Source organism: Brugia malayi (assembly GCF_000002995.4).
Source record: "Brugia malayi strain FR3 genome assembly, contig: Bm_v4_ChrX_scaffold_001, whole genome shotgun sequence".
Classification (NCBI taxonomy): Eukaryota; Metazoa; Nematoda; class Chromadorea; order Rhabditida; family Onchocercidae; genus Brugia; species Brugia malayi.
Genome location: NW_025062479.1, coordinates 15,137,397 through 15,158,629, shown reverse-complemented (window position 1 = coordinate 15,158,629; position 21,233 = coordinate 15,137,397). Strand labels below are relative to the sequence as shown.

General features: G+C 30.6%; 6 protein-coding genes across 7 annotated transcripts; 3 read left to right on the top strand and 3 right to left on the bottom strand.

Moving 5' to 3' along the window:
- Positions 1-11: 11 nt before the first annotated feature.
- Positions 12-3,076, bottom strand: Bma-cdc-7 (Protein kinase domain containing protein; the record flags this gene model as incomplete). The annotated part of the gene is made up of 8 exons (XM_001892582.2): positions 12-106; positions 370-489; positions 713-995; positions 1,181-1,348; positions 1,604-1,682; positions 1,755-1,897; positions 2,105-2,328; positions 2,974-3,076. 8 exons carry the CDS (start codon positions 3,074-3,076, stop codon positions 12-14), a joined length of 1,215 nt encoding a protein of 404 aa, XP_001892617.1.
- A 387-nt stretch (positions 3,077-3,463) lies between these two features.
- Bma-rpl-28 lies at positions 3,464-4,862 on the top strand (the record flags this gene model as incomplete). 2 transcript variants are annotated; one of them, XM_001892581.2, is made up of 3 exons in its annotated part: positions 3,464-3,674; positions 4,370-4,485; positions 4,773-4,862. In XM_001892581.2, the coding sequence occupies 3 exons, from the start codon at positions 3,464-3,466 to the stop codon at positions 4,860-4,862; spliced, it is 417 nt and encodes a 138-aa protein (XP_001892616.1). The 2 variants fall into 2 exon arrangements, with proteins under 2 accessions (XP_001892616.1, XP_042930885.1); XM_043074951.1 differs by having other exon boundaries at positions 3,662-3,674.
- Positions 4,863-5,044: 182 nt separating this feature from the next.
- On the bottom strand, positions 5,045-6,570 carry Bma-dylt-2 (Uncharacterized protein; the record flags this gene model as incomplete). Its single annotated transcript, XM_043074950.1, has 5 exons — positions 5,045-5,092; positions 5,192-5,255; positions 5,490-5,559; positions 5,900-6,033; positions 6,506-6,570. The coding sequence occupies 5 exons, from the start codon at positions 6,568-6,570 to the stop codon at positions 5,045-5,047; spliced, it is 381 nt and encodes a 126-aa protein (XP_042930884.1).
- A 561-nt stretch (positions 6,571-7,131) lies between these two features.
- Positions 7,132-9,900, bottom strand: Bm8841 (Uncharacterized protein; the record flags this gene model as incomplete). Its single annotated transcript, XM_001892580.2, has 4 exons — positions 7,132-7,203; positions 7,847-8,305; positions 8,870-9,042; positions 9,828-9,900. 4 exons carry the CDS (start codon positions 9,898-9,900, stop codon positions 7,132-7,134), a joined length of 777 nt encoding a protein of 258 aa, XP_001892615.2.
- Positions 9,901-11,446: 1,546 nt separating this feature from the next.
- Positions 11,447-18,447, top strand: Bm13674 (proteasome subunit alpha type 6, putative; the record flags this gene model as incomplete). Its single annotated transcript, XM_043074949.1, has 23 exons — positions 11,447-11,527; positions 11,729-11,803; positions 11,885-12,058; positions 12,251-12,478; positions 12,738-12,945; positions 13,072-13,193; positions 13,477-13,542; positions 13,726-13,874; positions 14,015-14,187; positions 14,319-14,446; positions 14,729-14,809; positions 14,989-15,214; positions 15,373-15,604; positions 15,688-15,881; positions 15,999-16,129; positions 16,274-16,387; positions 16,533-16,625; positions 16,699-16,795; positions 16,894-16,991; positions 17,137-17,277; positions 17,631-17,767; positions 17,847-17,947; positions 18,272-18,447. The coding sequence occupies 23 exons, from the start codon at positions 11,447-11,449 to the stop codon at positions 18,445-18,447; spliced, it is 3,225 nt and encodes a 1,074-aa protein (XP_042930883.1).
- A 760-nt stretch (positions 18,448-19,207) lies between these two features.
- Positions 19,208-21,208, top strand: Bma-pas-1 (Uncharacterized protein; the record flags this gene model as incomplete). Its single annotated transcript, XM_001892578.2, has 7 exons — positions 19,208-19,283; positions 19,387-19,481; positions 19,769-19,850; positions 20,076-20,231; positions 20,521-20,699; positions 20,935-21,029; positions 21,151-21,208. 7 exons carry the CDS (start codon positions 19,208-19,210, stop codon positions 21,206-21,208), a joined length of 741 nt encoding a protein of 246 aa, XP_001892613.1.
- Between the last annotated feature and the right edge of the window lie 25 nt (positions 21,209-21,233).

Sequence of the window (21,233 nt, the reverse complement as noted above, 5' to 3'; positions counted from 1 at the left end):
AGCTCTTGTTATTAAGAGAATGATGCTGCAAGCATTTCAGCAGTGTACCGTACATCTGGATCAACGATAAGACACCTTTTCAATATTTCAAATACCTGACGTTCATCTAAAATTTGTTTAGAAGATAACAAAAAAAAGGTACAGAATGTTCACCCTTATTATTTTTATCTCAACTAACAATGAACTCGCAGTAAATAGTATTTCCAGGTCACCAAAGAGAAGGTTTAAACATAAACGAATGAATGACTGAAGTTTCTTACGTCAAACTGGAATTTGAAATTGGAATTCAATTATCATTTGTTCAAATAAAATAGCTAGAAACAAGATAAACTCTACATCTAAAAACTTGTGATTTAAAATGAGAATTACCAGGAGCAAGTTGTCTCAACGAATGTTCTTCAGATACGCGACACATGCACTTCGCACCATAATTGCCGAAAAATAGGTTCCTACAGGTATCACAGTATTTACCTTGTGGCGGTATTTCTTCTGAAAAATGTAATAGATGCTTCAAATATTCCACTTCTTACTGGATTTATATATTCATGGCTGATTATGTCTTTAACCTATCGGTTGCAGATAGGAATATCGAAAACGTTTCAGATATGTGATAGCAATAAGTACCGAATACTTTTATCAATTCATATAAATGGCACATCTTTAGGCATCAGTCTACATTTAAAAAAAAAGAATTATATCATAAAAAATGAACCATTCCGGATGGCATACACAAATTTGACCATATCAAGACCAGGAAAATCCCAGCTAGCTAACAAAACTGAATTGTTTTTCTGTGCAAGTTGTTCAATTGGCTCCGAACCAAAAATAATAGCCATTTGTCCAATTGCTTCATAGTCATCATTTGGTCGCATTACTGGGTGCTTACGGCAAAGTAAAGATAAGAATGTAATACCAGCTGACCAGATGTCAACCAGAGAAGTTTGATGCCGATACTTAAGGAGCACTTCAGGGGCCCGAAAACCTGGTGTACCGGCCTGAAAATACCTTATCTGATGCACCATTATATAATGCACCATTATATAAAGTAGCATCACTGAACCTCCAAAAAAGAAAAAAAAAACATAGAGCTCCATAACTGTGACATACCTATCCCATCTGAAATTTCATAATTAACGGACACTCTATGCTTATACTCCAAGAGTATCACAAAAACACAAACTTTGTTGACATGAAGTCGAGGTCTCTTGGTGCATACGTCACACACACGTGGCAAACCGTGACATTCACATCTTTTTCGTTTAACACCTTTTCTTGCTTCACTCTTTTCACAAATCTTAAGATTTTGATCTGACACCTTAAGGTTTTTCAGTGCATTTCGTTCTCCTATCTAAAAGAATTATAACGATGTTGGAAACCATGACTATGAACATTAATATCCTGTCACTCACACAATGTGTCCAATAATTTATTTGATCCTTCGAATAAGACTAAAGAAAGGTCAGCTAAAACTTCGCTAACATTTCAGTTGACTGTCAACCGGTCGTTAAACGTTAAGAAAATCCAGAGAGTAAATTATCAATAATTACAAATAACTAATATTTTGAAAACTATCCTAAAAGTTTAATTAAATTCTCATACTTACGCCATGATGATTTCTCACATTTTTCTCCGGTTGACCATCAGACATTTCTTCACAAAGACCAAAATCTATCAAACAATACCTTAAACAAGTATCATAGTATGGAATAATACAGACTGTAATTTTTAATACATTTCCAAATTCTGAAATTTACTTATGTTTCGATCGATTGTACAGAAAATTAGACGGCTTAACATCCCGGTGAATGATACCTTTCCCATGTAGATACCTCAATGCATCCAATAAATTCTTCATATAATCCAGGATTTCTGGTACTGTGACTGAAGCCATGATTTCCTGCAAAAAAGGAACAATTAGGAACTAAATAATAACTACTTTACATTCATATATATATATATATATATATATATATATATATATATATATATATATCAAAACTCTGAAATTTTAAGTTAGAAATACTACTCTCTAACTTCAAACTCTCGAACCTTAAATTAGGTTAAATTAGAAAATCTACATTTCAATCTGTTAGTTTGTTGTCACCTTAGTAGGAGTATGCTCAAAGTAATCCATAACAATGAAAACACGATCACGTTCTCGATGAGCTGCATGGATCCTCATAATGTTATGAACACCACCAAAACGTTGCAGAATGCGTAATTCCATAGCGATAAATTTTGGTAAATTATTCCTTGCTAATTCTTTCATCGCATATGATGTACCAGGATCACGACGACATTTTATTTGATACACATTGCCAAAAGTACCTGAGAAAAAAAAAAATAACAATGTTATTATTTTGATGCGTCATTATGAAGTATATTATAAGAATTTTATTTATTCATAAGTGCATAATTAATATTTTTTCCATAAACATCGTAATAGAAGAGTATATTAGGTGCAACAGTAATCCAGTCTTTATCAATTAATCAATCTTCTATTCGATAACTGAGCATAAATATTACATTTCGAATTATATCGAAAGGAAGCGGGAGAGTGATAAACGTATTTCATGCAAAAATAATAATAGTTATATCAGTTCTACAGCTCAAACAATAATGGATTTTCGATCTGATTATTGATTTGATTACATATAGTTGTAGTAAGATAGCAATTAAATGTGAAAAGCAATGGCACTAAACTGAAATGTAGGGGTTTTATTTCTAAAAATGTGGTTAAACTTTAACACAAAAATTATTGTGGGGGCAGAAGAAATAAGTAAGATCAAAAATAAGAAAAAAGATAACCCAACTGCTTTCTCACTTAAATGAAAAATTAAAAATGAGAAGTGGAAGAATTGGAACGGCCCATAATTCTTTGATTCATTAATAGCGCTTGGTGATCAGACGACAGTCTGTTACATGAATATAATTTCCAAAATCATGTGAGTACAAGAAATAATTAATTTGTACCTGAACCAAGCACACCGCCAACGACAAAATTTTCTCGAACCCAACTACTACTCGTTGGTCGATCTGGTGGTACACGTCGTTTCCCGATACTTGGAGTAGGCATATTTATGGATCTTTTATGCCTCAAAATATTTATTCTTTAAATTAACTGGAATTTGAAATCGCACACTTCCACAGCTAAACCTAAATCACTTCCAGAACGAAAATTTCAAAAGTCAACAATTCAATCCTCGTGAGTTCTATTATTGCATTTCGATCGAAGTTAGCGTTTAACAGACCATCTGCGGTGTGTTATATCCTGTCTTAGGCTCATCCCAAATTGTCGGATGGTTTCCGTTCAGATTTGACGACTGGAGTGGGAGGGATTTGTTTACGCTGTGGAATATGAAATATTACGTAAAGTTAACTTATTGACTGGTCGTGAGAGCTCTACATAAGCTGGGATTTAAGTGGATGAGTGTTTAGGTGAACAGAGAAGAGTTGGGCAGTGATGGTATCAGCCGATATTCAGTGGCAGGTTATTCGAAAGACATCGTCATTTCTGCGTCGACAACGTGGAATCCCGAAACATTTTAGCAGAGAACGTTTTAATATCAAAGGTGTTAACAGTATTCGTTTCAATGGATTGGTTCATAGAAAAGGTTTGGACATCCAGGCAACATCTGATGGTAAAGGCATTGTAGTGGTAATGAAGAAGCGAGGTAAATCATTTGGTTTGTTCGCTTTTTGGTTAAATTGTAATTTTCGAACTTTTTATTAGCTCTATTATCTTTTGTACAGCCAAATTGTTCTCTCATCCTGTATCATTTAGCTGATATAGGATGAGAGAACAATTTGTCATTTTTTTAAGTGATTTAAAAATAGTTTATGTGTAGAGAATTGACGACATTAGAAATCGTTTCAGAAGTAGACCATTAATTAATCGAAGAATAATTGAAAATTGTGTAAAAACATTATTATGAAAGGATCATCAGGATTTGATTTTTAAAAGTGCAATATTTACTGACAATAAAGAAAGTGATTACGATCCATTTTATTGAATTTCTACGCCTGTTTTCTAAGAAGTGAAAAGAACAAGAAGAAAAAGATAGTTGTAAGAAATTATCCTTTCTCACAACAGGGTTACGCAGCTGACTACTGCATAGATGACTTTTTTGGTCCTTTGCTAAATCATTTTATCTTAATTCAGGCTTATTTCATATCGCATCTGTGTTGGTTTTTTAACATATTTTCGGAGAATTGTTTATTTAAACAGTTCTCCTAATTATTTTGCAAACATTGTAACATCAGTCTTAAGTGCAGCATCAGTTTTCTGGTTATCATGAATAACTTTAAGCTTGGAAATGTCGGCTCTTAAATTTTTACTTCTAACTTAATTTAGGGACGAGTTTTGCAGGTAAAACCTTTTTCCCTGCTAAGTCGGGCGTGTCGGTTACGCTGAAAAAGAACAGTCGTAAATCGTTAAAAAGCGTGAAGAATATTGCTCGTAGTTGCCGAATTCCTCATAAAGGAGTATGTTTTTATAGTTGGAATTTTCTTCATTTTCCAGTAAAAAATTTAAGCGAAAGTTATACTGTACTTAACATATTTTCTTTAACTGTGACATAGTTTAAGAATGTTAATCTTAATTTTATTCTCTTAAGGCTTACGCTTCACAGCGTAGTTTTATGAAATAATTATTTTTATCTTATAAAAGCATGAAATACTCAACTGCCTTAGCTAAATCTGCATCAGTGGTTGAGAACATGCAGAAGCTGAAAAATAATTTTTCATATTTTGCCTTTATTTTTTATTTCCAGTTGGCTCAGAAACGAGCTTCTCAGCTACTTCGTTCATTGAAACCGGTAGCATCACGCCGTGGACGACGTGTGCGCAAGACAGAAGTCTGATTAAGTTTTATATGGTTATTGTTTTATCTACCTTTCACATAATTTGATTGCATAAAATGTTTTCTAAACTTCGGAAATCTTCCACAACACAGTTGCATCACAGAAGAAAGTGCACATACTATGGCAGGTTGTTTCTATTTTCTCTAGGTGTTTTACGATTCCAAGTATTCATAAATGGGATATTAGTAGTGGAATACAGCGAATATTGATGCTTCACAAAACAAGTGGTCCTGAAATTTTTATGAAAGAATAAACTGTATCTTGTTGGAATTACTTTCCTGGCTTGGAAACAAGAGAAAGAAATAACTGCTTTCTGCAATGGAACTGACATTTGAATGAACGTAGTGCGCCACGGAGTCGGTGTCGCTATCCCACATGCATGCTGCATGTGCCCTGAATACTAAACTTTTATATATTAAAGACGCTATATAATTACTTAAGTGAAATTAACATACAGTGATCCGAAAGGAAGTCTTCCGTTTTACGATTAATGGAAGGACATTGCATAGCATTTCATACCTTTGTACTTTAGTGGTCATACGTTAGCACTTGGATTGCGTAACAGCTGTGCTTTTATGAGTGAGGGAGATTCATTTTATGAATGAAAATTGGTTGAAAAAATCTCACCTAACTCTTTGTCCATGTTCTTCCCCCAAAATAACTTGAATTATATACTTATATTTTGGTAAATTAAGTTCTGAAAGAATTATTAATTTGAAACAATAACATTTCCCAGAAATTGTAGATCAGTTTATTCCACCTAGTTCTCATATTTTCTTCTTAATTATACTTAAGGATTAAAGCAACTTTACAAATTAAGATTCAAGTATCAAGAAATATTCAGGAAACAATATAAATCTAGTGGAGCAAACACTTATTTAACAATAAATCTATCGATTGTAGAAGTATTCCTTGCCAGTTGATAAAACAAGCTTTGCTTCTTTCTTGAAGATAGAAAAACGCTTAGTAGTATAAGCTTTCTTTCTTTGTTTGTATGAAATAAGAAAAAAAAAAAGAAATTGGATAATTCTGAATACCTTTCAAACGATTTCGAATTATTGCTGATAATGAATTGCTGAGTTGCTCTGCATTGCTGGATTCAAACGTATATCCTTCTAAACTTTTAACTAATACTTCTTCTAATATTCGTTGTCCAATAGTGGCACGAAATCTTAAAGAATACACAAGTTTAATTTCATAATAGCTTAAAAGTTAGTGATATCATAATTGTGGACGAAAAAAGATGACATAGTTGATTTTGTATTTTTGCAATTTCCTTCTTCAACTTCGCAATTCCTTATTTTAAATTTTCTATTCGATTAGCAGCTGATTTAAGCTTAACATTTTGGAAATCCAACAATTTCGAAGTTTGAAAGTTTACGTACCACAACAGATACTAACTGGATTACACAAGTGCTGCGTTAAATTGTAAAATTCTTCAAACGATAAAATAAAACCTTAAATTAGCGAAACCAATTCTTTTTTTAATTTTAAAATAAAAATTTGGTCTTTGTAGGGTTGATAGCGCAGTTTTTGACAAGAAAAAGTAAAGAAGAAAGAGACAAAAATTAATTTTACATTTAAAGAATTGGCCACATGTTATAAAAATGTATCAGTTGATAAAAAATTATTTGTGAACTTACTTTTCCTGATTTGTCGGTCGTATAACGAGGCCAGAAACATCTGATGTTGCTCCGTTATAAATCATACTACTAAATTAGCCTAGCTTCTGTCCATCACTGGCCTAGTGTGTTATTGCTGTATCCATGGAAACGGATAGAATAAGTAATATATTTTATTGAATAAATCAATCAACACTTATTCTTTTAGCACATTATCATAGCATATTACAAACATGAAAAGACTCACTGCTAAGTTTAAAACATACGATACAATTAATTAATGATTAGAGATGAAATTTAGATATAATAGGATAATTTAGACTTAATCAAATAATTAGTTTGGGCTAATTGTTAAATGAAGCGCAGAAATTTTCTATACTAATTGTTAAATTATCATTTAAAGATTGATTAATCTATTTATTTGCATTCACATGAAGATGAAATGAGATATAATTTGATTTGATTATATAAAATTTGATTATGTTGTTAGAAACAATATAATCAAATTTTTTGATATGGTAATTGAACGAAATTTGAAAAATACCAAATGATTTATTATAAAGTACAAATTAGAATTAATTAATTCACTTTTAATTTCAATATCACCTCATTTGACAAAAGCATTCACTTTCTTAGCATTTTCAACATTAAATGATTGGCACCTGCACCAAAATAGGCGAATATTCAGTGCTATCTTCAAGTAATTCAAGCATTTCACCCTGTAATATCTTCTCTTTACTTATTGATTTAAAAGTTAACAATAATGCAAATAAAATCAAATTTGAAAATGTTAAATTTAAAAACTTGAGAAATTTTCAAAGTTAAATTTTAGAAATAATAACGTAAAATATCAGACGATCATATTGTTTTTCAAAGTATGTTTGAAAGTTTTAATTGAATAATCATAATTGATCTGAATTTTTGAAAAAAAAAAAAAAAAATTGAAAATTGTTTCTATTTAATTGGCAATATTTCCCAGTAACGTTTGTCGCATAACAAATTTAATTAATTTTAATTGTAGCATCAAAAGTTCTGGCGCAAATATCAAGCGTAAACTATATCATCAGTAAATTTTTTTTTTTCACTCTAGAAGTCCTGATGAAATGAAATGTTATTTAGTATTTTAGAAGATTGTAGAAATCTTTTCATGTGTAGCTTATTTTCTATTCTCAACTGATTATATTTAAAAATCTGTATATACCGGGAATAAGAATTAAACAATCTTTGTTCTCTCTATAGTATTTCTTCTTCAATTTTGGAATAATATTTATTAAAAAGCTAATGAAAAAAAACTTCATAATTTTATTAAAGTCATCCTTTAAAAAAATAGGAATTAATTTAGATTTAATTAACTAAACTAACCATAACTATTTGATCTTCATCATCCGTAGAATTTTTCATCACATTTATAATTTCATCTTCTAAGGTAGTATTTAAATTTAAATGTATAATATCATTATTATTCATTGAATGACAAAGTATTCTGCATGATTGTTTACGTCCATTTGAAATTTCATTCGACTCTTTTTCACTGGCAGATGAAATATTCCATTTCTGAATCGAACGAATATTACGTTGTTTTAAGAAATTTTGACGTAAAAGTAAATTTAGCCGTACACGATTAGCTCGACTGAGTGTTTTCAAAAATTGTTTTAATGCATCACTTTCTTGAGATTTTGTAAATGACATATTTGTTTTAATTTGTATTACTGTTAGCAAATTTTCGTCTTTTTTTGAGCTAATATTTACTGATTCTTCAGCGATTCTTTCCATTTGAATTATTTGTTGCTGAATTTTGTTCAGATTTTCAACAATTGCATCCTGAAAAATTGAAAAAAAAAAGTTATAAAATGTAAAAAAAATGTTAAAATCTCATGAAAATATCAAAAAATCTTAGTAAATAACGAAAATATTTTGAAAAATATCAGAAATTTCTTTCCTGTCTTTTTCTTATTTATGAAAAAAATTGAGAAATTAAAATAACACAAAATTGTTCAACCAGTTCAGAAATTTAAAAAAAAAAAACCTAAGTATGAACTAAATACGTCTGAACATTACACTCACATATTAACTTCGCAAATTTAATAACAATAAAAAAAAAAAAAACCATTTCTTTTGCTTTTCATTAAATAATGAAATAAAAAACAATGGAGTTTTTATAAAATCCAATCTTAAATTGCTTTCAAAATTTTCAAATGTCACAAAAAATGACAAATGTTATTTTAAAAAAAGAAAAAAAAAACACAATTGTTAATAAAAATTCGAAAACTGAAATTCTCCACAAAATTTCTAAAAATCACCTATGTCTAATTAGTATATCTAATGAAGACTTGGAGGTAGCTTAATTAGCATGAACTTTAAATAAATATAAGTGATATAACTTACAAATAAAATTCCGCTTTGTTTCAGCGCCCAATCACTGATCATATCATGAAACTCTTGCTTTGTCAATGTATTATTTTTAAAAATTAATCTCAATTCTCGTTCCGCATCAGCATATGTGACACGTAAAAGTCTCAGCAACTGTTGCAAATGGTACTTATCATAGTAATGAAAACCTGTTAATTATTTTCAAATGAATCAATTTTTATTTTTTATTTTTTTTTAAACCAATGACTCATTTCTAGCTTAGCATTTAACTTTATGATCTTCACATTCTGTCCAGCAATAAATATATATAAATGATGAAACAAAACAGTAAAATTTGTAAATTTAAAAGAAAAATAATATAACATAAAACATACTTTGTTTAGGCAAAATTATTACTATCTTTATCACTTTAGCATGTTTAGTTTTATTTTTCAAATTATTAGTAACCACAAATCATAATTAATTTATAACCTTTAAAACTTATATTTCTATCATAATTTTGTGGCTCATATTTGTAATTAGTGGCTTCAACTCACGATTTTAACTCATAATTTTTTTTCAATTTTAACTTCAACTCATAATTTGTATTTTCATGTTTATTAAACTTGTAGCAACTACTATTTTTTCTTAAAAATTTTTCCTTATTTATAATAATCAACCTTAACTTAGTATTTCTTTCACTTTTTCAAAAAATTTTCATTCGCTTTTTTTTTCAATATTACTTTTGTTCTTGAATTCATTGAAAGTTTTCTACTTCGCAATGTAAAATTAGAAATGAACAATATTACAAACTTTTTAAAGCTAACGTTAAAAAGAAAGGAAGAAAAATAGGGATTAAAATATTTCAAAAAGAATTTTTCGCTCAATTTTTTTTTAGAGTTATTTAATATTTCAGGAATTTTTCCGTTTTACACAATACAATACTTTTTCTTTCTTTTAACGATTACAAAAAAAAACAAGCAAAAATTCATACCGTCAAAGTTAATGAAGCATTTTGTCACATAAACTGTCGCCAATATTAGCAATAAATTTGTCAAGCGTACCATTGTTAGTGAATCTTTCAACAACTGAACAATTTTAACTTGTTAAATTGTTACTTAAATAATAATAGTAATGGGGACAATAATAATAATAATAGTGATAATAATAATCACTGTAAATTATGCAATAGATGGATTATAATGATGAATGTCTATTAGAGGATTAATAATTATCAACAAATATTATTGCAGTTATTATTACCGCATCCATTCAACCATTCACCCATTCATCCATTTCTTCATTTATTGATCCAAATAGAATGATCAGAAACTGGATTTTTTGATTAAATGTTTTTTTTTTTTTTTACTTTCTCTTTTTTCTTTTTTAACATCTATTAAAATTTTAAAGTTTCGATGAAGTGAGAGAATGCGAAGTTACAATAATTGAAAAAAATGAGAAAAGAAATGAAATGAAAAGATAAATTCGAAAAAAAAAATTTTTTTTTGTTTTTGTTTTGGTTTCACTGTTGATATAATGATTTTTTTGTCTGTTTTTGGCATTCATTGTTAGCATTAATTTAGTATTCTCCTTTTTTTCGTTTCAAAAGAAACGAAAAAGGAAAAGAAAGTTTTTTGTATATTAGCGCAAATTTTTAGAAAAAGTTCTGTTTTTTGGTCTGAGACATCTATGAAACATAGAAATTTAATTTGTTAATTTGTCAATCAATAATACATGCAACAAGTATAGCATTTCATGCATCAATTATTGTTTATGCGGTCATTAATATTATCCAGGTTGCTTGCATGTAGGTCCATGTTGTTTCTAACAAATGCATTACTGTAGAACAAGAACTACTGTAGGCCAATGTTGTTAATGAATGTATTACTATGAAACTTTTTTATTAATGTAGATTACTGAAGTGTCAAAAATACCTGTAATAGTGAGAGAAGAGGATTCTTGATATATATTAGAAAATTTTTGCTGTTAATCCTGAAATTGAAAACTATCACAGGTTAATATTAATTAACTTCAGATGCATTAAATAATTCTGATATTACTGAAAAAAAAAAAAAAAAGCACAGAAAACAAAACCAAAAAAAGATGGCGGAATACTTCGGCTTGTTTTTGGATAATCATCCTTTTTTTAATTATTAAAATTATAGTTTTTTTCTTCTGAAGTATTTTCAAAAACTTTTCGTGACGTCAGAAAGCAGCTTTTGACCTGAAAATTTGGACCTTTGCTGTCCAATAATATTGTTTTGCAAATATCGTTTTAGTCTTCCTAATTTCTGTTTGTTGTAAATATAGCAATGTTTGTATGCGAAATCTATATGAGAGGCGTAACCACCGAAAGATTGTTGCGAAGTGGCATTGATATATTCATTTTGACATCAAGAAATGTTGTCCTTGCATGGAGTAGGCAATACTGTTGTAGGATTTGTAGTTCTTACCGTTATCACTCTACTAATGTTTTTATCACTAATGCATGTATCAGTTTTATTTTCACGATAATCATCAATTTATTATTTTGGCTGTTAACTGATCTTTTTATTTGTAAGAGAAGCAATTAATTCTATTTTTTTCAGAAATTAAAATAACATCAAATGAGGCATGACAACTAATGAAGAAACTATTTCTGAGCAGTCTCAAATTTATCCATTAAAGGATACCACCTCATCTACTGATAAAACCGTCAGTATTTTTTTTTAAAGTTCTTCACATTATTTTTGATGAAGCATATTGATGATCTTGATGACTGTGTAAATTTATTGATGACTTAGAAGACTGTGTAAAGTTATCTTTAACGTTATGCATATTAGCTAATTTTTATTGGTAGAGACGTTCATTGCTACACGTTTATTTGTTGATAGTTTGAAGTGTTTGTTTTCACAGATGAATGATTCTTTGGAAAAAGCCGCATTTGGCCGGAAACATCTAAGACGACGTTCATCATTATTTTTTAGAAATGTAAGTTATGCAGTCTTCTTTCTCTTCAATTTTCATAAATGTTGTCGATACTATAACTGATTAGTTTTTACCTAATATTAGACGGAAGTGAATAATGCCGTTCCTGACGACGTATCAAATTTTAACTGTCGTAGTAGCAGTGGAAAAACGCTTGAAGGAAAAGTGATTACTTTGGGTAACAAGCGACGTACATCAATGAATTTACGGAAATCGATTTATAGGACGAGGTCAAAGGTTGCACCAAGAAAGTTTGAGGTACATCTTTAATTGTTGTTTTTATGTTCACATAACGTTTCGACATAATTCCATCGCTTTGCTTTGATATGTTCATCGTGTAAGTGAATATTTTTGGAGAAGTCAACCAGTTACCAATTGTATATTAGAACTAATGGTATGAATAATTGCTAACCCTGTTAAATTTTTTCTCTAATTTTTGTACATTTCTAGATAACTTGCGAGCCTCCACCGGTATCGTTGAAGCCCATCTTGCTAAATATTACTCAGAAAACAGTTCGACGTATAACAATGAAAGCAAAGGGATGGAATAAGCATAAACGCGTACATTTCGATTCAGTCCCGCACGTTCATGAGATTACTCCACGTTCTGGGAAGATACCTGGAGTTGTGAAAATGCCAGACTCTCCACCAACCGTAAAAGAATTAGTTATTAAAGAAGTATTTTTTCTTATTTTATAATAAAAATTACATATGGAACGTTATTTTTAACACTATATTCCCGAAACGTGTGAATTCTTGAAGTAAATGGTCATCGTCTCTTTTAAAAAGAAATAAAATGAAACTGTTAAGCTCTGGTTACGTTAGTTTTTAGCGGAAAAGAAATTGCGTAACGAAATTAAGCATGTTCAGTATGTTGCCTTTTTTCTAAGTTTTATCATTCACTTAATATTTCATTGAGCATTAAATTTTTTTTCAGATTGCTAGCGACAATAAAGAATTTGACATACCCACTACTCAGTCTGTTATTTTGCAAGACACCACCACGAATACGTTTCAAAATGAGATAGTTAGGTTTTTGCCTGCCATATCTCAAACTTTTCAATGTCATTTAGATGAGGAAAAGATTGTTAACGAATGTCTGGAAGCGAAAAATGATGAAGGCAGTAGTGACGCAGTCGATAATGGTATGTATGCATTACTATGAATACTTGTAGGAAGATAATGTGACACAGTGTTTATTTTTTTTGTCAGAAAACTTTAGATACATTTGTCAGCATTATTTTTTACATACTTGGCATATTTTTTTAAAGATGATCATACACTACAATCAAAAAAGCGAGGTGTTGGTCATTATATGAACCGAAAAAGAGCTGTAAATCGTTTCGAGGTATCGGATTTATCAGAAACAGTTAAAAGACCCAAACGACGTGTTGTAAGTTCTAAGTTTTTCACATTTTGAAGAAATATGAAGAAATTATGAAGAAAATTAATATGAAGAAATTAATATCAAATATTTATTCTGATTGGCTTGACTTAGGAACTATTCTCGCCAGTTTCGAAAATTAAAAAACGTGCATTCGTATTTGTTTCTTAACGACAAAATTAAGGGTCGTTTTGCCTTTAAGATTTTAAAACTCATGATGCGCTCAAAGTAATTTAATGTTCAGCTCTTCAAGAAATTTTACACTTTGATAACAGATTGAAAAAAATTTAAGGAGGAAAAAGCAATTACATGGGTGCGTGGAGACCGATTGCGAAATCTTTCCTTAGGAATAAAACAGGTTCATTATTGATTAACTGCGTTTTAAATAACTAAACCAAAAGTTTCATTTATTTAGCTCTAGCTGCTCATTACTTTTATTTTAACATTACTCACGATGAACTACCTGTTTATTTCGTTATTTATCATTGATGATTGCACGTAAAACTTGCACATGTTAAATTATGAAGGTTTCCTTTTATAGGACGTAAATGATGATAAAGAAAATGCGAATTTAAATATATTAAATGACAAGCAGAGTAATGATGAACAGAAGTGCAATGAAGCATCTGATAGTCTGCAACATTTACGTGCATCTTTATTGGTTGTCCCACGTACAGGACCAAAAGCAAAGTATATTTTCATTTTAAATAAATTTTTGTGGTTCATATTTAAAAAAAAAAAAACAATATAATGACATTCGATCAACTTTGAAATCTTTTAATAAGTCAAAGCAATTTCCGGATATTTTCTATTCAGTAGCGTCATTTCAGAGTTAAGAAATGGCTGCAAGACCTACCAAACCAATGGTGTCATCAGGCTCATGAGGAAGATGCATTTATGTGGAATCAACAGGAACAGATCACTGATGAAAGTATAGCAAAGTGCGATAGTATATTGATACAAAAGCACTCATTACGTAGGCAAAGCTTTGGAGGATTGCCAAGTAAGTAACTTAAATTAGATAATTTATGATAAAGGTAAATTTTTCATTTATTAAAAAGTGGTGATGTAATATGAGGTAGTCATTTGTTATTCCGCTTTGTTTAATCCTTTCATTATCTTATTGCTTTTCAGAGAAACAGGATAAAGGAAATAAGTCTTGTCGGAAGTCACTGTTGTTTCAGAAAACGGTTAGCAAATTATCAGGTCCGAATCGCTCTCAAACGATCATAGTAGGAGAAGTAAAAGGAAATGTATATGGGGTGATTTTTAAATTGACTCACGCATTACTAATGTGAATTTTGGACAAACGTTTCTAGATAGAAATTAATTACTACTTGTCAGGTTGAGATTTTTTTTTTACGTTCTATGACGCTACTTATCTGAGCTGCACTGCACTGAATTAGAATGATCAGTTAATTAGTCATGTTCGATATTATGACATCCTTTCTGAATATTTAGAATTAATTATTTAATACGTCAAAATATTTAGAAAGAAAATTTTATAAAAAAATAAGATATCTGCATACTCATTTATTTTGCAGGAAAGTTCGTTCTCAAACCTCACGTGTGCGGAAAATGTTGATCAGACCCGTTGCTGCTCTGCTTCAGCAGTGTCTTGCAGTGTTAGTTTAATTTGTTAGTTTTGAGTCTAGTTATTAGCAAAATACTGATAAGGTGGAGCCGAACTGTGGGCTTTCCAGGCTTTGATTTATCATTCATCACTTAAAGGATTTGCTTCGATTAGTAATGAAGATCATGATAAAGCCTTCTACACTTAAAACTGCTTTACCAACATATTTAGCGAAATACTGATGAGGTGGATGATGAGGTAGTACTCCTAGACGATCAAGGATTGACCAATATACCTGGGAACTCGCTAATTTTCTACAAGAATAAAATTGACACGAGAAATACTAGACAAACGACAACCAATAAAGCAGAGACAGTCATGAAGAGTTCTTTAATTTGTGGTGACAAACTTGTCGGTGAGGAAATGAACAGTTTGCTAAGGCATGAGAAGAAAACAGGTTTTAATTTTAGCATACATTATTTCTTTTATTTTGTATATTTTCATATACTTAACAGGACTATTGTTGAAAAATTATTTTAATTCATTCCATCTAAGGGTGAAACCAATATATGTTTGTAGTATCTGTTGTGTAAACTTTGGTACCCTACATTATAGTTTTCATGGATGAGATGGATTTTGCACCTTTTCCCAGCGTTTCGAATATTGGATACGCTGAAATACTATCTGTTAACTATGACTTACCATGTGAACTTCGTCAGCACCAGATACCTAAGATGGTTTTATACAATAATAATAATACATTTCAAATATCATTCCGGAGAAAGAGCTTTTGTGAAGATGAATTAGAACAGAATGTTGGTTCACACATCCCACTGAGATCCAGAAGGTAACCGTCTTTGAATTCTTTAAGTTATTTTTGATTCTTGCTCTTTTATATTCGTAATTGATGTATTAAAAACTTGTTTGTAGTGCAAGAAAGAAATTGTCAAAAAGTGGGAGATGGAACTCGCTCACTGAAGAACTGCAAGAGAATACTTGGAGTGAAGCATTGAGACCAATGGAAACTGATGAATTAATTATTGATGGTCCCACCGTTCGTAAACTGTGTGACTGGATTAATATGTGGAAAGAACGATTGCGAAAAAGCAGGGATAATAAGAAAGGTAATACTTTCATACTTGATCAATGATCAAGAAATGAGGCAAACTGATGTAGTTTTTTTTTTTTTTTTTTTCGACTATAATAATGCATGACTGATGTTGTTAGCTTGGCGTTTGCAGATATAATAGTACCTAGTCGACGGAAAAAACGTGATTCGGACTCCTTCGATTCGTGTGATTCTGATGAGGTAGAGCAATTGTGCAATACTGCTATCATATACGGTCACTGTGGTAGTGGCAAAACATCACTGGTAAGGGATTTTAATTTTGATAAACGGTTTTCTATGGGTTATTGTGGATCTTAATTTTGATTATCATTTCTTGATTCTCGTCTGTTAATCTATGGGAATAATAATGAATGCAATGCTGAAGTGTATGGTTGGTATTTGTTTTAGGTTTATGCAGTTTCGAAGCGTTATGAAATGCATGTTTTAGAAATTGCATCTAATGAAAAGAGAAATGGCTTGCAGCTGAAGTGTAAGTTGCAAGGAGCTACACATTCTCATAAGGTGTTAATTATTCGTTTTAAATTCTTGTCTGTAATTAAGAAAATTTCTTTTTTACCTTTTAGTTTTCATAATCTGTCAAAATATTCCAGAGATATTTACTGCAAATTCAGTATTTTCTAGTCAATTTATGCTGAATTTATTTCAGTTTCCGATGTCTACAATGGTAAATCAGATGTTCTTCCGAAATGAAAAGAATGATGGAAAGATGATTGAAGATTCCATCATTTTGGTTGATGATGTAATTTTTTTTAATTTTGTTTATATTTTAAGATCGAATTTTTTGTTGAAAAAAAAGAATGATGCTTTTTTAGTGCGATGTAATATATGATAAGCATGATGACGGATTTTGGCCCGCACTAAGAGCTCTATGCAGAGAAGCTCGTACACCAATTATCATTATTTGTGAAGGTTAATTTCACGTTTTTTTTTTTTTGTTTATATATATATATTATAATATGCTATTTCTTTTATAGTTATAGAGAAGCAATGTCCTTCGCCAATTTCAGACATCTCTCTTGTTCGTAGACAGTTAGGATTTGAAGTACCTGTTCTCATATTTTCCTTAATTAGACCAGAGGTACAGAGCGTTTCTTCGCATCTTCAGGTGCGTTGTTTAAAATCGATGGAATTTATTTATTTTTCTCATTTCTCATAAAATTTGCTTTATTAATTCTTACCGTCATACCTTTTCTTTTCTCTTTTTCGGTTTTCCGTTGAGTAGATCAAAATAACTACTCGAATATTTTCAGAAACTTTGTGCTGCTCTAGACATCAGTGTTTGTTCCGATACCTGTTGTGCTCTGGCTGAGCAGTATAACGGTGATTTGCGGGCATGTATCAATCAGCTTCAGTTTTACTCTGGAGAAGATAGCAATAATTGTTTAAGAATGGTAGATTAATTATAAGATGTAATGAAGTAGGAAATATATAGTAATATTTCATTTGAGGGTATTCTTGCTAATACGGACAAGTTATATATCGTTCGAATGATTATTTAGAATATCAGGTTTCAAACTATTGATTTGATGGTTGCTCCTACTACGATCTAACTGTTAATTAAAATTACTTACTCTTGCACATTTAGTATCTGTCATCGATTCTACTTTCCTGAAACTTTCGAAAATATGTCAATATGTCAAAATGTTCTAACAGTTAGAATTTTTACAATAAGAGATTATGAAGTTATTTTTTTTTACTTCAAGATATGGAATGTAAATTTTATCCAGTAACTAAACTCTTGCAGTTGATGAAAAGATTAAGGAGTGAGGAGCAAACGGAATTTGAAGCACTATCCAAAAAGTGCCATTTCATTTCATATAATGTCATGTTACGCCACGACCATTCATACGAACCGAGAACAATTCTTTCATTGACGGATCGGTTTGCATTATGTTCTTTTTTTTCTTTAAAAAAAAAATTGATCACTTGCACGTTAAGTATTCATAAGTTTTTATTTTAGAGAGGAGGAGGATTTACATAATGTAGAGAAGAGTGATATGCATGCTGCAGTGAGAATTACTCGTTCTGTGCTACCTGCAACTGAGTACTTCCCTTTGAACGGTAAGTGTTTTTTTTTTTTTTTCTAGTTTTGACTTATTTGACTTTATTCCTTCACTTAGTTTGGCTTATTTCGTTCAGTATAGCTAAAATTTTGCTCCGATTTCTCTTTTTGTGAGTAGTTGCATCTTTACCAAAGGCCTGATAGAAGCAAATTTTACTTATGCCTTAAAGCGTATATTTCAAGATTCTGAGAAATAAAAATGTAAACAGTTTTCTAAAGTTTTCCATCTTAAATCTGATGCTAAGAACTAATTTCGTTCACTCAGATGATATTGCAAAAGATTTGCAAATTTAAATGTTGATTTTTGAAAAATTATTTTACAGATGTGATACTTGATTACATACCATATCTGTGCATTATGGATAAAGCATCTCGTGCCAAAATGCCTGCCTGTCGTCGCGCTCAACATTATTTTGATGAATTACACGGTGACTCACAAATAGATTCCAGTGGTACTCTGAAAAATGTTTTAACCCAATATTATTTACTAAATTATTGATCTCTTTTGCGAGTGTATGCAGCTTCTCCTAGAATTTGTGAGAACGATCATTTTAAATTGAAATTAGAAAATCATGATCAAGTTTCAATTTAATAACATAAAAGTATGCTGTTTCTAAGACATTCTAAATAGTTATTTTGATGATCCTATCTAAACTTATTATTTATTTACCAATTTGGTCCTTTCTCAATGATTGCATTCGATTTTTATGTAACTTTATAGTGCTATGTATTAGTGCAGTAAATATATTTTATCACTGAATGGAGTTTTTCATATTGTGAAAGTCTGCTCTTTGACTCATATTCATTACATACAAACACAATTTGTTACCTATATTGGCTTAAAACGAGAATACATTTCAGTGAATTTTCAAAGGGTTTTTTGGAATTGGTCGGTCTAATTCCATTCATCTCATATTTCCTCATTTCATAATATTTATTTTAATTATCCTATTTTCAAAAGCCCTAAAACGATATTCGTTCTGTGAAGCACAATTTTAAAAACATTTCCATATATTTCATGTAATATATTTTGAGCTATTGTGTTGAAGTGGATTTAGTATTTAAAAATGAAGCTTAGGATTTTTTTGCACTTCCGTATTTTGCTTTACATCATACATTTATGCATTCGTAGACAATCACAACTCTAAGAATCTCTATTAGTTTTAAATCTATTTTAAAACTGCCCACCGGTGTTTACGGCGGTTAAAAATGGACATATGCTATTGAGGTAAGCGCGTAGCACCGTTTCAGAGGTCAACATGTCGCGTGGAAGCAGTGCAGGCTTCGATCGTCATATTACAATCTTCTCTCCAGAGGGAAGAGTGTACCAAGTTGGTAAGGTATTTCTATAATTTAGATATGTGTAATAGATTAATTTGTGTAATTAGCTTTTAGTGGTCTATTAATGCATATTCATCATTTTGGCCTTCAATTTTAGAATATGCTTTCAAAGCGATAAATTCAACGAATTTGACAGCTGTCGGTGTAAAAGGTGTCAACTGTGCTGTTGTCGCAGTACAGAAACGTGTACCTGTAAGTTTTTGTGCACTTCATAGTCAGTAAAATATGTCGCTGTTTTATGAAAATTTTGAAAGCTTTATTATTAAATCTAATAGTAGTGTTTCTACCTAATCAGTAGTATGATATCATGTGGAAAAGAAAATACATGGATTTATCATTTCGTCACTTTCGGTTGAGTGCCAAAAAACCTGAATGCAACAATAAAATTGATTTTGTTCGTTATTTCGTCTTATAATTTTCTTGTATTTTCATACCTGGTGCTTAAAAATATATAGTTGTGCCATTTCTATCGATTTAAGGATAAGCTGATTGTGGCAGATTCTGTGACAAGTTTGTATCAATTAACGCCAACGATTGGCTGTGCAATGGTGGGAATGATACGTATGTTTTGATTCATCTTCATGATCCTAGATTAGGATGCATAAGTGGAAAGTTTCTATAGATTTGCATGTAAATAATTTGACGGTAATGTTGCTGGGAATTGCATTATTTAGGAATAATAAGGTTGACAGTCATGGTATCCGTCGGTAAAACAAATCTCATAAAAATTTTGAATATGTTACAAAACACTGATACACTATCCCACATTAAATCGCATTTTTTAAGCGGATAGTAAATTCCAAGTGAAACGAGCTCAAATAGAAGCAGCGGAATGGAAGTACAAGAATGGTTACAACATGTCGGTAGAGCAGCTTAGTAAGAGAATGGCTGATCTCAATCAGTATTATACTCAGAATGCTGAGTTACGTTCATTGGGTTGTGGTATGTGACTGTTAAATTAGATTAATTTCTTAGGCATATATGGACATCATTTCATTTTGATGTAAATGTAAAGAAATTGAGAAATTTATTTCTCATGTAACGCATTATTCTATTGTTTCTAATAATTTTATTGCCAGTTTCCATTTTTATCGCTATATTTTTGGAATGTATATAGATAATCTAAGCAACATATAATATGTTGGAAACATGTAATGTGCAATAGCTTCATCAAATAAATGAAATAATTATTTTGGTCTGTATAGATTTAATAATAGCTTAATGATTATAGTTATGCTGCTGATCTCATATGATGATGAGGAGGGACCTCAGATATTTCGCGTAGATCCAGCTGGTTATTATCGAGGAATGCGTGGTGTTGGTGTTGGTGTAAAACAACAACCTGCAAATAGTTTTCTGGAGAAAAAGCTCAAGAAAAAAACTGATTACGATTACGAAGGTACAGTGCAGGTATGTTCTACCATGTTACAAAAATAGATAAGAGCGTAATGTCAGTTATAAAAGTTATTTCATTGATAATCGAATAGAGTGATGTTGTTGTAAATGTGCATTTGTTTAGTTACTTTATTAGTTGGACTTAGCTATCTATAATATTTTTTTTTTTTTTTTTTTTTTTGAAAATATTAGCTATGATCATCTGCTTAAATTTATTTGAAAGTAACATCAGTAACTCTGCTATTTTCAGTTAGCTCTTGAATGTTTGCAATCATCCTTGGGCGTTGATTTAAAGGCATCAGAAGTTGAGGTTGCCGTTGTTACAAAAGATAACAAAAAATTCAGGTACTGAAATACTGGCGAAGTAAAACATGAGAATAACTTGAGATGGTGAGGACCAAAAAAGAAAAAAGAAATCAAGAATGGGTCGCAGAATTATGTTTCATGTTTAAGAAGATATTTTCAGGAAACTGCCAAATACAGAGGTTGATCATCATTTGAACGCTATCGCTGAAAGAGACTGAGAAACATTTTGTTAATTATTTATTA